The sequence below is a fragment of the Eurypyga helias genome, unplaced genomic scaffold, assembly GCF_000690775.1.
Source record: "Eurypyga helias isolate BGI_N326 unplaced genomic scaffold, ASM69077v1 scaffold35539, whole genome shotgun sequence".
Classification (NCBI taxonomy): Eukaryota; Metazoa; Chordata; class Aves; order Eurypygiformes; family Eurypygidae; genus Eurypyga; species Eurypyga helias.
In genome coordinates, this window is record NW_010270700.1 from 4,988 (window position 1) to 20,021 (window position 15,034).

At 47.1% G+C, this 15,034-nt stretch overlaps 1 protein-coding gene across 1 annotated transcript; it reads left to right on the top strand.

Moving 5' to 3' along the window:
* Positions 1-1,610: 1,610 nt before the first annotated feature.
* Positions 1,611-14,463, top strand: LOC104514787 (rho GTPase-activating protein 7-like; the record flags this gene model as incomplete). The annotated part of the gene is made up of 10 exons (XM_010158555.1): positions 1,611-1,682; positions 3,195-3,276; positions 4,683-4,746; positions 5,976-7,350; positions 7,804-7,939; positions 8,635-8,794; positions 9,696-9,894; positions 11,609-11,828; positions 13,622-13,736; positions 14,371-14,463. Coding segments are annotated over 10 exons (2,516 nt in total), but the record flags the coding sequence as incomplete, so codon positions are not given.
* Positions 14,464-15,034: the final 571 nt, after the last annotated feature.

Consider the following 15,034-nt stretch of genomic DNA (forward strand, 5'->3'; position numbering starts at 1 on the left):
AGGACAGCCATAGTTTCTCCACAGCTGAGCAGGTTGAGTGAGTCTACTGGGTTTTTCCAAGTGAAAATCACTTTGTCTCTGTGAAGCCTTTCAGTGTCAGACTGGTCATCCTCCTGGCTCTTTCCTACAGACTTTTTTCTTTCCTCTTTTGCTCTGTGAGTACAATGCTTGTGCGTTATCAGTCCCCGTCTTGGTATTCAGTAAATGCTGTGTTATGATAAAGATTATGATAAATTATGTCTCTAAGTATAGTAATAAATGTAGGCATAGTGTATATTGGCTATTGTGGTAAAAATTAGTTTCTGTTCTGCAGCTTGGAAAAAAAAGTCATGCATCTGTTTTATGTAGAAATACTCTTATCATGCTGCGGTATCGCTTTATTCTTGGATGAAGAAGCCATAGAGCTTTGTGCAACAAAGCCTTTGTTATGGATGGCATTGTCCAAATTAATCAAGTGATAATGGAAATAATTTCAAGTTTAGGAGTAGGATAATAAAATCATGGATGTTCTGGAAGTTTTTTGATGGGTTTCTTCAGTCTGTTGCACTGATGACTTGCAACTGAGACGTTAGAGCAAAGCCAGCAGTGAATTTGAATAGGTATGTGTGTGAAGTGCCTTGGAATTCTAATCTTTCAGTGTATGTGTAAAGAAAATAGTTTAAAAAACCAGGCCTGTTCCTCTACCCTAGCTACTTCTTTAAGGTGCTTTAAAAACATTTCTCACTACTGAGCATGCTTTATTTTAAGGCAAGTTTTAAAATGTTTCTTTTGAAGGAGTCTTTGCCTTTTGGTTGGTGTCTGTTGTACTGGGGCATACGCAGACATACAGGAAGTGTAGCGTGGGAATCCTCTCCTCCCCAGTAGACACAGCAATTTCTCTTATTTGCAGAGTTTTGAGCCTGCTGGCATGTACTCATGCTAAGCATGTTTATGTTTTTGAGGAATCTGGTGAGTGTTCTGTGATTCCGTGAAGTTATATTCCACTCCTGCGGGAGCGTTACAGTATTGGCCATAGGGCTTCATGAATTGTCACCAAATGAGCAGTTAATTCTTGACATCTGCTGTGCTGAAACGACTGCCAAGTCGTGTTGGTAGTTGGCAAGGAAATAAATATTGACAGACCCTAGCAACAGGTACTCCTGAGAACCCTTGTTCTGGGAATGCTTGGGCTGTGTCCAGTGTTATTAATGTTGTGATAGCATTTAAAGCTTATTTATAGGATTTGTTTCTGTCTTATCACCATCTCTCAGAACTGGAATGCATGAATGGGCTTTGCCGTGCGAGGGCATAGACGTGTGTATCACACAGCCCTCTCTGGTGACTCATTGCAACATACAACCGATCTCGGGGGTAGCTGATGCACACCGAAGTGTGACATCTCAAGGATGCGCCCGTAGCTGGACTCGTGTGTTTGCTCTCTGTCCTGTGTTGGAACGACTGCTCCAGAGCTACATACGTAACGGTGCATCAGATACAAGGATTTCTTTCTTTTTGGCAATATATTAACAAAACAAGATCCTCTGAGAATCGACCAGATAAAATTAGCTTGTTTATATGGTGAAAGCATTAACTCTTGTGAGTAAATGAACAATTTTGTGTTCCCCTTGCAGAAATTGAAGCCAGAGAAGCCTGTGACTGGCTGAGAGCTGCCGGTTTTCCCCAGTATGCTCAGCTGTTTGAAGGTATGATCCCAAAGACTTGCCAAGCAGCTGACACTGAATTACAGTAGTATTGGTTACATAAATAATATTTCGGAACCTGACCCTTTTGATGGAAGCACTTCCAAATGCTGCAATAATCTTCATGGAAACCTGTAGAAAAACAGTAACCTGTGTCTTGCAGAAGTGACATCTTCAGTAGGTTAGCATGGACTCAGCAGGATGCTGTAAAGACCAAATCTTTCCTGGTTGTTGTTGGACTGTAACTCAGTCCAACTTCTGCTTTTGTGATATCTAGTTGCTTATAATTTTCTCAGGCTCTTTCCTTGAAGTGTTGGGTTTTTTTTTTTCCGACTCATTGATTGCAGCCAAAACTCAGCTAAGGCTCTCCAGCTTGTGGTCTTGAGCAAGCCTGTTTTATTGGGGTTTTGAAAAAGAACATCGGGAAAATCATCTCGCAATCCAAAGTTTTTAAAACAGGTACTCAGAAGCAGTCAGCCAGTCAAACAGTGCAATTTCAGCGTATTTTCATGTCGTTAAAGATAGGAAGAGTGCTTGTGGGGGCGATTAAGGATTTGATGAGAACATGTATAATTTTCAGACAACACTTGTTTGCCTTAAAACTGTTCTTCTTTAAAATATGTTCAGTGTTACAAACATTGAATGTAATAAAAGCTAATCTATTTCTAAGAGAGATTTTATCAAAGAACCACAGTTAAAACAACGAACAGTAACTTCTGCCTGCTCTTATTCCCACCTCTCCCATTCATTGCAAAATTAAAAATTGGAAGTCAGGCAATAGAACCAAATTTGAAAGCTGTATTCTGTGAAACATGATGTCTCATGGAAATGCTTCCTGTTTGACTGCAGCAGATTTTATTGTACACGCTGTCCATTACTAGTTTTTTTTGAAATGTAGATTGTCATGCTCCTGGAAAATGAATCCTCTGTATTACTTTGCTGTTTATGCAGTGTCTTGACTTGACTAGGTAAATTAAGCTTAAAAAGTGAGCTAAGAAAATAGTGATGGATCTCACTGGTTCCCTCATCTGCAAGGCTCAATCTCGAAAGCTGAAACTGAACCCTGGCTAGCATATGGATTAGCCGCAAGCACAGCGTGACTTGGCAGGCGCGCTGCACCCCAAAGGGCATACACCACGTGCTGTATTGTACCTTAACATCAGCAAAAGCGCGTGTAAAATACTCCAGGTTTCATACTGTGCTTGAAGGCAGAAGGTGTAGAGAACCTAACTAAACCAAAGCTTTATTTTTTTATTTCTTGGCTATAGTACCTAGTCACTGCAAGCTGCTGGAAATGCAGCAAATGCTGGTGTACTTGTAACTAGTAACAGCAAGCAGGTACCTACCTTTAGCCTCCCACTTGCTCTAAGGAACTGATCCTCACTTACTTGAAGGACATTTGGGAGAATATATAGAAATAGATTTAGATTTATTTCACCTATAGTAGATACGTTGCAAAATTCAAAGTCTTTGGAATTACAACTCAGCTCTCAGACTCAACTTCTTTGTTTACAGATATGCAGTTTCCTATTGATGTAAAAACTGTGAGGAAAGATCATGAATTTTTAGATGGAGATGCGATTGAATCACTATTCAGGTAAACATTAATGATGAATCATCTTTAATACCTGCAGGATCCGCAGTTATTTGTCATTCATCTTTTCATGCCTTTTGTAAGGGACTAACAAAATCCCCAATGCTGCAACTGAAGGAAATCACTTAAACACATACTTTAGTACCACAGAAGTTGGTTGCTCTAAGAATACAAAGGTAAAGTAAGCATGTCTCTGCACATGGTCTTCAGCCGAGCTCTCAGTGATGTTGTACTAAGCATCAAATCCGTCTTTTCTGTAATGCGGAATGTCTGCAGGCTGAGAGAGAACGATCGGTTCCCTGCAGGCATATGGTAGCATGGCAGTTTGCTCTTGAGAGCTGCATACTACGGAGCGCAGGGATCTCCCCTGACTAGTGAGTTGCCCCATAGCTGTTTCAGGAGATAAACAACGATCTGCACAAGAGGTACGCTTTCTCTTTTGCTTTCCTGAATATGATTTTTCAGCGAGCAGCAAAGGTATGGATTTGAAATGATTCTTTTGCCGCAGCTGTTTGCAGCACACAAGTGAAATTGCATCCTCAGTGCAAACTCGTCGCTCCATGGGCTTTCCCCCGATAAGAAGGCCAGGACAGTGCAGAGGCATTCTATTTTACTGCTTCCTGCAGTTATTAAAGCCTCCTCATTAGGAGATGGTTTAGCAGGTGAACTCCATGCCGCACCACTCGGCCAGTCCGAGGGACGCAATAAGAATTTCTGGCTCTGAAGGGATTGGAAAGTTCCTCTTCTAGCCAAGTGCTTTGGTCCTTTTCTGTACCGTTAGGTCACCACACTTCAAATTCTGCTTGTAGCAGGAGTGCCGACAGCGGTTGTTCGCATATGCATCTCCAATGCGCAGCAGATCCTGAGGAACCGGATATATTTTGTTTCTTTATATCACTTCTGAGTGTTCCTTGGAGGCTGCCAGTGTGCCTCCCTGTTGATGCCACATATTTGTTTGACAGTTAAGTGACCGGTTGGTTTAGGGGCTTATTGATTCCACAAGTTTTAATTAAGCTGATAAAGTCCTTCTGAGGATACAGGTTGATGTCCTCATTTTTTTAAATTCTTTTAAGAAGCCCACTCAAGAGTTTCTTCCCATTTCAAAATCTTAAATCAATATACAGTTTTTCCCAATCATTAAAGCTCATCATATGATTTTTAATTAACTGATTAATTACAGTACTCTAATTTTAAGGTGGCAGAACTGGAACCGTGAACATCATGGGGTGGTTACCTGGTGCTGGCTTTGGCAAAGTGTAAGGACAACATCTAACAGAATTTCGTCTTTGACACCAATAATGAAAACTCCATGGTAGAGCCTTGTAACTACAACTAGTTTGGTAGATGGTTGTTTTCAAGAGATAAAACAGTTTAAATTTAAAACTGGTGTCTCTTTTCTTGTACCTCAGGCGGTTGAACACACTGAACAAGTGTGCATCATTGAAAGTGGAAATAAGCCGTCAGAGGAAATGGGTATGTTTGTAAAATACAGTTAATTTTCTCAATTAAAATGTGTTTAGCTATTATATCAAAAAACTGTTTTTAAAAGATGTGTGGAAGATTAGCAATTTCTAAATTTTTCTTACTATTCTCTTCCATCCTTCAAAGCTCTTCCATTTGCGTTTTCTGCTGAAAAACATAGTGGTGGAGGTTGAAATTATGTAATGTTCATTTTGTAACTCTGTAAGGTAGGTGAGGGGTGGGGTTTGAAACGGTTTTTATTAACAAATTGATGCGGATTATTGTCCAACATTTGCATCGACCCCACCTCAGCATGTCTTTTATTGCTTTCCAAGTAGTTTCATATCTTATTTAAGACCTGAGAGTGAAATTTCACTCTTACTGACTAAACAAAGGGTAAGAAATTAAAATGGAGAATCCAGACAGTGTCAGCCAATGTCAAATGTCCAGCCAATACAAATTGGATAGGTTTTAGCTGTGCTGGCTTTGTCCCCTCCTGCAAAAAGGTACTGTAGCTAAAGCAGAGTTATAGCCTCCTCTGGGCTAGCTAGCACCAGGGTTGTAACGCCTCTTGCGTACCATGGAATAACTGCAGGACTAGCGAGAAGATAATGTCATCTTTTGGGAGAACATCTAGTGTGTTGGAAAGTTCCACTCTGCCACCAGGGAAGAACGGGGCAAGAGGGGGTCTGCAGAGGAGAGACAGCTCATCCTGGTCTCTCCAGCAGTTTGCTGGCCAGGTGCCCACTGGGAGCAGGGTCAATACAGCAAATGGACCGCCTGGAGCCTATGGCCGGTGAGGTCCCCAGGAGGGTGAGCATGGTGCTGGTGCTGCCGCAGTCCCACTGCCAAATGCTTCTTTACCTGATAGTGGATGAGTTTTGGTCACAGAAGCATGGAAGTGCTTGTTTGGCTTTAGGAAAGGCCATGCAAACCCAATACAGTTCTCTTTCAAAACGTTTGGAATTGCTGCAAAACAGATTTTTTCATCCTCAGATCAAATCTGTCATCTTTTCCTGCGGTAAACCTACCAGATTTGTCAGCATGCTTTTGAGTAATTTGTCAGCTTGTTTTTCAACTAACAGAACAGAGCTCAGGGCAGACCTTCAGTTACAATTCCATATGTTTGGGGGTTTTGGAGGTAGTCATAAAATTTGTGTCTCCTTTTTAATTACACTTTTTGCTAATTTAAAGTTTGCCAAACTTTGCTCTTGAACTGTACTTCTATTTTTCCTTCTCAGAGTGACGACTCTGAAGATGATGAACCTTGTGCAATAAGTAACAAATGGGCTTATGAGAGGTGCAGTCAGAGATGGTCTCGTATCGAGAGCCTAGAAGGTTTCCCAGGAGAGGAAGGTGCTAGTGCATCAGTCCCAGGCAGCCCAGTACTGAAGAGCATCAGCAATGAGGATACTATCCTTCTGGAATATGGCGAGAAACATGATGTGTCCTCGATTCACAGTACTAGCAGTGGTGACAGTGACACCGTTAGCTTCCCAAAACCTTTTGAAGACGTTGAAACCAGCACAAGTTCCTCAAGATGTTCCTCAATTAAGGTGGCTTCATTGAACTCTTCTTTTAGTTGTTCTCCTCCCCCCATTGAATTTTTAAATAGCACCAGTGAGGAGAAGCTTTTGGATAAGTCACCATGTAAAAAGAGGAAGAGCCTTCTAAAGAAAATGGAAAAGTTGCACTTAAGGAACTGCAACTTAAGGAGTAGTCAGTCAAAGACCAAACCCATAATAAGTGAACCTGTTCTTCTAGAAGGACTTAATGAAGAGAAGATGAAGATGCTGAATTGTGTAAATATTTCCGACCTCTCTGGCATTCAACCAAAGAACGATTCTTCCTTTTCCCCACCGAGTTGCAATAGCAACAATCAGTCTGAAAATGACAGGACAGTGAACACTCCAAGTCCTGTTACAAAACCAGGAAGCCACTGTGAAGGAAGAGGGGTGTATGCGGAGGACTTGGATTCTAGCAAGGTCTTGCTGTGGAATGATCTATCCCAGCAAAACCTGAAAAATGACCTGAAGTTCCAAATGAACCAGGTGTTTCAGATACCACAAGGCCACAAACCTGGCACTTTCCCCACAGCACTTACAAACAGCTCCCTGTCTCCAGCAGACAACTCTTCTGTCGACTGGAGAACGGGGAGTTTTCATGGGTGTAGGAGGAGCCAGAGAAGAAGCAGTTCCAAGGACTCCAAAGCCCCCAGGAGTCCCCTTCCATGCACAGATAACAGGCTAAGCATATACGACAACATGCCCAATATTGAACTCGACAGTTTGGAGGCAGCACACGTTGGCGATGATGATGTTCTTTCAGAACTGAACAGCGTTATAGAAGATGTCAACAGCCTCAAAAAGTTGGTTGATGAGTGGACAGAGAAGTTCTCTGACAATGGGGATCTGGACTTTGCCAGTGATTTGACCTCTTTGTATCCATCCTCACCTAAAGAAAGCTGTCCTGAAACACGGAGCTCAGAAGATAGCACAGCAGGCCTCCCGCCCACAGAGGGAGAGCGCGGCTGTGCGCTGGGCAAGGAGATCGGTTCTGCAGACCTGGCATACACGACAGACTCTAGGAAGACCAACAGGTCAGCCATCCTTGGGGGTCCTGAGCAGGCTGCCCCTCGGGAACCTCTCCCCATTGATTCTCTCCTCTCAAAACGTAATTGCTTTTCAGATGAGTCTGTTGCGGGTAGCAGGGCATGCACCGCTGGTGCCGGGTGCCGCAGGTCTGTAGGCGCTCTGGTACCTACACCTGCTCTGGCCTCTGTTGAGAGCAGGGTGTTCATAATCTGCACGAGCACTCAGACATTTGGAATCGACTTTATGGCTAGCTTGCCCTACTTGGTGAAACATTTTGTGTTGCCAGCTCACCTCCCGGGTGAGCAGTGCCTTGCTTAAATGCAACGAACCATGCGGTGCCCGGGAACCGCAGGTCACGTAGCATCTGAGGTGTGACACAGATACAGGCATAAAACTAACATGGGCAAGGGGAATAGTCCTAAGCTTAAACAATATTTATCCTGTAGGCATGGGAAGCAACACTGGTCTGTGGAAGAGAACGTGGAAAGCCTTTCCATGCAGACCGACAGCCCGTCGGCTGCCCAGCTAGCCCGGACACAAAAGCTGGCCTTGTTGAAGCTCACTGCTTTAATGGACAGATACTCCCCTTCCAGTAAGCAGGGCTGGAACTGGTAAGTTGTCTGCTGTTAAAGCTGCCCGTGTTGGAAGGAGAGGATTTGGTGTAAGCAGGTGAATTTCCTTGTCTGCCTAGACGACGTGTGTTCAAGATGGGGAATTTCATCCTGTTAAATTGCTGGCAGTTTCGTGGCTATTTCAGTGGCTCCAGGATTTCCTGTGCTGTGGACTGAACTTTCACACCTTGCTGGTGGTCATGTTGTCACTGGTTATGTAAACGGTCTTGTAGTTTCTCTCCAAGTTTACCCATTTGCAGGGCTTGGACAGAGGTCCTTCACAGAGATTGCAGGACCTGAGGTGAGAGCTGGCTGGGCTGAGAATCACCCTCTTCAGCATCCAGGGCCGGCTTGGACTGAGTCAGTGACAGTCAGCCACGCAGAGGACTTGGAAATGCCAGTTAGCACCTTGTGATGGGGATCTGGTACTTGAGCGTAGAATGAAGTGGAAAGAGCCTGCAGTGTCCTGAAGGGATGGACCGTATTTCACATGAGGATGCTTTACCAAGCTCGCTTCAGTTTTGAAATGAGGAAGTCGTTCCTGTAATTGCCCTTGATGATTTTCTCTCTGTCCTACCATGCTGTGCGTGTGGCAGAATGTGGGGTTGTGGCATGGCTAAACCCTTTCCCGTGTAGTAGCAGGTGGAACCGTGCTGGAGAGCTAATAAGTGGCGTGCGCTGGTTTTTGTTTGCAGGACTATACCGAAGTTCATTAAAAAACCAAAAGCCTCTGACTACAAGGACAAAAATGTGTTTGGGGTCCCTTTACTTCTGAATGTTCAGCGAACAAGCCACCCGCTGCCCAATGGCATCCTGCAAGCACTGGACTACTTGAGAAGCCACTTTCTTGACCAGGTATGAACCTGAGGCAGCCCAGAGCAGGTCTGTTCCATAAACCGATCTGCTCCGGGGAACTAGACTCTGCTTCCAGCTCTTGTGAGGGACTTCCTTGCCTCCTAAGGGTCAGAACAGGCAGCACGGTGTTTTGTATAGGTGTGTGGTACCATGCTGAAGTACGAAAATGTGTCATCCTGTGAAGTTACAGCGCAGTTTGGTGGCACATACTGGGGTGTGAGCGGTCAGTCCCTTACGAAGGCAGCGTGGTTCAGTTTGAAGTCATGGTATCTATTCAGAATGAACCCAACAAATGTAAATACTGTCTTAGTGGCACACAGTGAAACTTTCAGCAGAAGCTTTGCTGAGTTTGGGTTTACGGGACACTTCTAAATCTACATTTTGACTGGAACTTGATTGACCCATACTAAAAATAAAATCATAATTTTCCCCAGAACAGCAATTGCTCTTTGCCAACCCGTAGATGTATTAGATGTATCAGATGTGTCAGGTGTTAAACCTGAACCTCGTGGATCTCAGAGTCTGAGTTTGCTCCAGCATGGGCATCAATGTGCATTTGCTTTTGGATGAACACAGGTCGATATATTAGAAACTTGCAGTTCTGATGTGTAAACGTAGCCTGCTCAAGCCAACTGACAGACATCAATAGTAATGATTCTAAAAGTCAGAAAGCAAACACAAAAATGGGTATGTCTGTCACAGCTGGTTCTGTGAGCATCAGTCATGGTTTGCCTGGGAGGAATATCTGTGCTGCTTCTAATGATACAAAAATATTTTGCCGTTAGATCACACTACCATAGGGTCTTAGCTTTCAAAAAGAAAGTGAAGAATCAATTATTCGTCAGAGGTTTGATTCCTGATGACTCCTCTCTTTGTCTTCAATGTTTTCTTTTACCCACAGGTCGGCCTGTTCCGAAAATCTGGTGTTAAATCCAGGATTCTGTCTTTAAGAGAAATGAATGAAACCAACCCAAACAACGTATGTTATGAAGGGCAGTCGGCATTTGATGTGGCAGATATGGTGAAGCAGTATTTCCGAGACCTTCCCGAGCCTATATTTACTAGTAGGCTCTGTGAATCCTTCCTCCACATCTACCAATGTAAGTGACAAAAGCTATAGTTTTCCAGTTCCTTGAGTATCTTAATACTCAGCTGTGCAAGGCAGTGGCCAGACTAGGACTAGTGCCATGTCCCCTTGTAGTCAGAGGAGCAAGTCAGGCAGGACGTTTCAGAGAAGATGAGTGCATTGTGGCTCTGGACTTCAGACAGATGCAGGTATCTGCATCCTATGGGCCAGCTATTTTCTACTGTAGTGTCTATGCTGTGCTTTGAAGGATGAGTGTAATAACATACATTGTAGCAGCCCTCCTAAATTAGGTTTTTAAATGGTCATTTCCTTATGCAGAATTAAGAGTCTAGTCCCTTTGTTCATGGTGTGAAGTAGCTCCTTGTGCAAGAAGTCACGTTACATTGATGACATGACTAAAGTGCCCAAGCACAGTTGCTGTGAGAAAGCATCTTTGCCTGGAAGTGCCAGCAGCTTTCTGCCTGAGCTCTCACGGCTACTGTCCTTGAAACTCAGCCTTGATAAAGAAGGAAACGTGAGGCTGAAATCTGGCCTTAAATAAAGTTTTAAACAGGTTTTGTCTCCAGTACTTTTTCTCCAAGGAATTCACTTGCAAAAAGCAGCCGGGGAAGGAAGTTGCTGTAGGGGCTTAGGGTGATGTTGCTACAGGCAAGTTTCTTCTTTTGAGAAGAGGTTTTGAAAGTCGAAATATAAGATTTCTGAGTGGACTGGTTTTCAGCCTGGTTTGTGTGACTTTAGCGACATGGGCACCTGAGCTGCTGCTGTCCTGTGTATGGTGTAGGGTCACGAAAATTTGGTTTGTTTTGATTTTTTTTAATCTATTGAGCTTTCAGAATCTTGTCTGAAAACGGTTTGTTTATTTGTTTGAAGTAAGTTTTCTTTTGATATCTACAAATCCTTTCTGTAAGGTGATCCACAATTTCTATGTCCAATGGATGTGCAACCATTCTCTTCCATTTATTATAACCTGGCCACTGTCCACCTCCTCTCTGTTGTTTTGGGGTAGATGCAGCAAATGACTGAATTCTACTCACCCATCTTGTCCCACATGTGACTTGAGCAAGTGCCCAGACTAAATTGCTATCTTTTGGAGATAAGAAATGTGCTGTTCTCACCAAGAAGCATGTTTTGCGTGTTCTGCCTATGTGCTTCTGCGTGAAGGGAAGGAGAAGTGACCTTCTGCCCTTTGCAGTGGTTGTTGGAGAACTGCTCCTGCTGGGGCGGTGCGTGGCAGGATGAACCATACCCGCGCTCCTGCGGCAGCTGCTCGGGCACACAGAGCACGGGGTTTGGCATGAGTTACAATCTGTTGGCAAAACATTGTTCTCTGAAGTGAGTTCCCTGAGAGCATCTCTTCCCTTCGTGCCTGATGCCGAAAGGAAAAGACAGCAGAGTAGCTACCTACTCCAAAGCATCATTCTGGAGCGATATTTTTATGGGGAGATAAGCCCTTATTTGGACTGTAACCAGAGCCTCCAGTTCAGGGTAGGTTCATCCGCACGGTGTTCAAGATAAATTGCAAGCCAAGCACCAGTGTCAGTGGTGCATCCTGACAGGAGAAATAGGACAAAGCTGTACTGGTGTGATGTGACAGTGCCTTGTCTGTTGGGAGCTGGAGTGGCAGGAAAATGGATGAACCTGCAGTTTGAATGCCCTGCTCGGGACTCTCTGGATGGCTGCTTCCCCTGCAAGTCACACGTGACTGCCATCACTTTTGCTGTTTGCAGACGTGCCGAAGGATCAGCAGTTTCAGGCTGTCCAGGCTGCCATTTTCCTCCTCCCAAAGGAAAACCGTGAAGCTTTGAAAATCCTCCTGTTCTTCCTGCGAGATGTGGTTGCTTTTGTTGAGGAGAACCAGATGACCCCAACCAACATCGCCGTCTGTCTTGCACCTTCTCTGTTTCACCTCAACACGCTGAGACGGGATAGTTCCTCCTCCTCCACGAGGTATGAGCATCTCGCTGCTGGCCACGGGGTTCTCTGCTCCAACAAGGCTTTCTGTAGCTGGCCTGGGGTCAGTGTCTGCTTTTAAGGGGGAAATGGTGTATGTGCCTTGGGGTGTGCCTCAAATACGGTTGCTCAGACCCAGCAGGAGCTGACGCGGTGCACGCAGCGATGCAGCGGCTCGCTGTCCAGTGTCGGGAGCGAGGCTGAGGCTCCATTGCCATGCTCCTACACGTGAGCCAGCCCTGAGGCTGAGGCTCCATTGCCGTGCTCCTACACGCGAGCCAGCCCGCCTCCCTTACGAGAGACTGCCGTACTCTGTGGGGCTGCCCACTGGTCCAGCTGCCCAGGAACCCAGCGCATGGCCCACTGCTTGCATTCGGGTGACGCTGGGCTCGCTCCTGCGTGGGCAACCTCAGCCCAGGTGCAGCTTTAAGGCCCTGCAGATACCTGATGGATTGTAGCGGTTGCTGGCACTGGTTCTGCTGGGTGATAAGGGGAGCATTCCTGACAACCTGAGCCACAGGGATTCTGTAAATTTATCTTAGTAAGTACGAGTATCTGGGTTGCATAACATCCCGTTTGTACGTGCGGGGAGGAAGGTGCCCTTGGGCCAAAGTAGCCGGATAATCTCCGAGAGCATTCGTGCCTTATCTGGTCTCCTGAGGCAGGGCTGTTTGCTTTACTCCACGCTCCGGCGTAGGGACAGGCACGTATCAGGGTAGAAAAGGACAGCTGACTGATGGAAACGTTGCACGCCCATCAGAGCAGCCGCTTAATCCCACACTTGGGGATCTACAGATGAGCAGTGGCTCTGAAGCAGAGGCTGTCAGATGGGCTGCTGGCACCTTTCAGGCTCTGACAGCACAGAGCGGGGAAGGAAAACACCGAGAGCTTTTCCTTAGAATGGCAGGAGAGATCAGCATGTGCCTAAGCATAACTAGCACCTGGGGCTGCCCACCTCACCCTGGGCTGAGCCGGCACCTGGGAAGTGTGGTCACTGCGAGGGCAGCCCGGGATGTGCTGCCGCAGGAGGGCAGCGGGTCCTTCTGGATTGCAGTGAGGTCCGAGCTCCTGCAAGCCGTGCTTTGAGAGCTCTGCCTCCTTGGTTTTCACAGGCATTACTCTGAAATACCAGGAGCAAAAAAAGAAAGGGAGTTTTCTCTTTGTTGTTACTGTTTAGAAGCCAGGCTGCTTTGAAGCTTTAGCTTTTTTGTAACTGGGCATTAATGCCTTAGTGCAGGGTTCCGACTTCAAAGCTGACAGGTCTGACTTTGAGGAGCAGGGCAGGACTCTTTATCTTCCACCCAATTTTCAAGCCATTTGGCAGGAATGGAAACATATCAGAAGCCAGGATAAATGATGTCATATAATGATTATCAGTTAAAAGAGGGGACTGTTTTTGCAATGTGTTTGGTGTGGTTTGGGCCAAAGGATTTAAACACGGGCTTTGCCGAGTATCAATGGAGTTTGGTAAAGGCTACACACAAATCATTTTGGGGTCATCGTGGTCTTTGGCCAAGTGTGTGCTGATGTGTTTGGGGAATAAAAAGCCTTGACTTGCTTTTCTTGGGCGTACATTACCACTGGCCAGCACTGCCCTGGTCCCTTTTGGGAAGCGCTGGAAAGGAATAGACCTCGCTGCAGTAACACTCTGGCATGGAAGGGTCCTTCAACGCAGTGCGTGTTTGCTGCCGCTGCCGGTTGCCAGCCCCAGGCAGCCCAGCTGAGCAGGCACCTTGTACTGGTGGCTCACAGCATCTTGCTCACACAGCCCTCCTTTCCCCTCGCCCTAGATCTAGTCAGAGGAAGTGCAGCCTGGGGAAGCCGGACCAGAGGGAGCTGAACGAGAACCTGGCAGCAACGCAGGGCTTGGCCCACATGATCATGGAGTGCAACAGACTCTTCCAGGTACGTCCCTTGCTGCAGCCAAGCAAAAGCCCTGAGCGGCTGACGCAGGTAGCCCTGCAGACGTCCCTCTTCCTCTGGGTGAGGTGTCAGCCCTGCCGGCTCCAGTGCAGAGAAAATTCCTGTCACTGCTGATTTTACCGCAGCCATTTGTAAGGGCTGTGAGAGTATTCCTCCATTTCCCCCTCCATCCCCTGGCTCCTTTGGGGTTTTGACTCCCTGGGCTTGGGGCCAACAGTACTTGTGGGGCAGAGGCTCCACCCTTCTGTGCCATCCCTTCCTGTGGGAGTGGGTTGAAGTTGAGGTGCCTGGCCATGGACCCCAGTAATCTGGAGCTGGACCTTGACCCACAGACTGACTTCCCGGCTTGACCTCGGCATTTCCTCGTCATTATGGACTTGCCCGGCGATCACTAGACTGTGGCTGACCCTGGTTGCTGTCACTGGACCTGATCCCTACCTCCCTTGCTGACTCACCTTCCTGGCTCGACCTCGGACCTCATCACCATGGATGTGTCTGATGATCTGGACTCTTGGCTGGCCCTGGCTGCCATCTCTGGCCTGGCTCAGGTACTGTGGGACCAGGAGGCTGCCCTGCTAGCCCTGTCATCCCTCTCAACTCCCATCCCTCTCCCCAGGTGCACCCCGACAGTCAGCTCGGGCCTCCTCGCGCCCCTGCTCCAGCACCACGTCTGGGCAGGGGCCGCAGTCTCGTGGCTCCCCTGAACTGACACATGGCCCAGGGCTCCCCCTGGCACTGACCTTCCCCCAGCCAGACCCTGGCTTCTGAGTAACACCCACCTCCCCCAGCCCAGCCTGGGGGTTGATCTCTCCATGGCATCATGGCCAGGGCTCCCCAGTGCCTCCCTCCACCCCCAGCCCAATCATGGGGCCCTATTTCTTCAGCAGTGGCCTGAACCCCTCTGCCCAGCCCTGAGGCCCCTTGGGGGGGTGCCCTGATGTCTGCCCCACACCCTACAGTCAGCCCTGGCCATGTGGCAGCTGGCCCCATCCCTGGCTGCACAGCCCCCCAGAATAGCCCCCCAGGGACCCTGAGCTGCCCTTAGACCTGTGGAAATCCTGCGCACTCCTGCTACGACCAGGGCGCCTCACCACAAGCACCGCTGATGCCTGTGAGCTGAGGGGCTGCCCCTCACCAAGGGGTGCTGCTGTGCCCCTGCCCTGCTGAGACTCGAGGACCGCCTGGAGCTGCCCCCCTTCTGCTGGTGACGAGGCCGTAGGCAGCTGCCCACTGCTCTGGACCTGGACCCTGACGCTGGCCCTGCCTGGTCACTCTGGTTG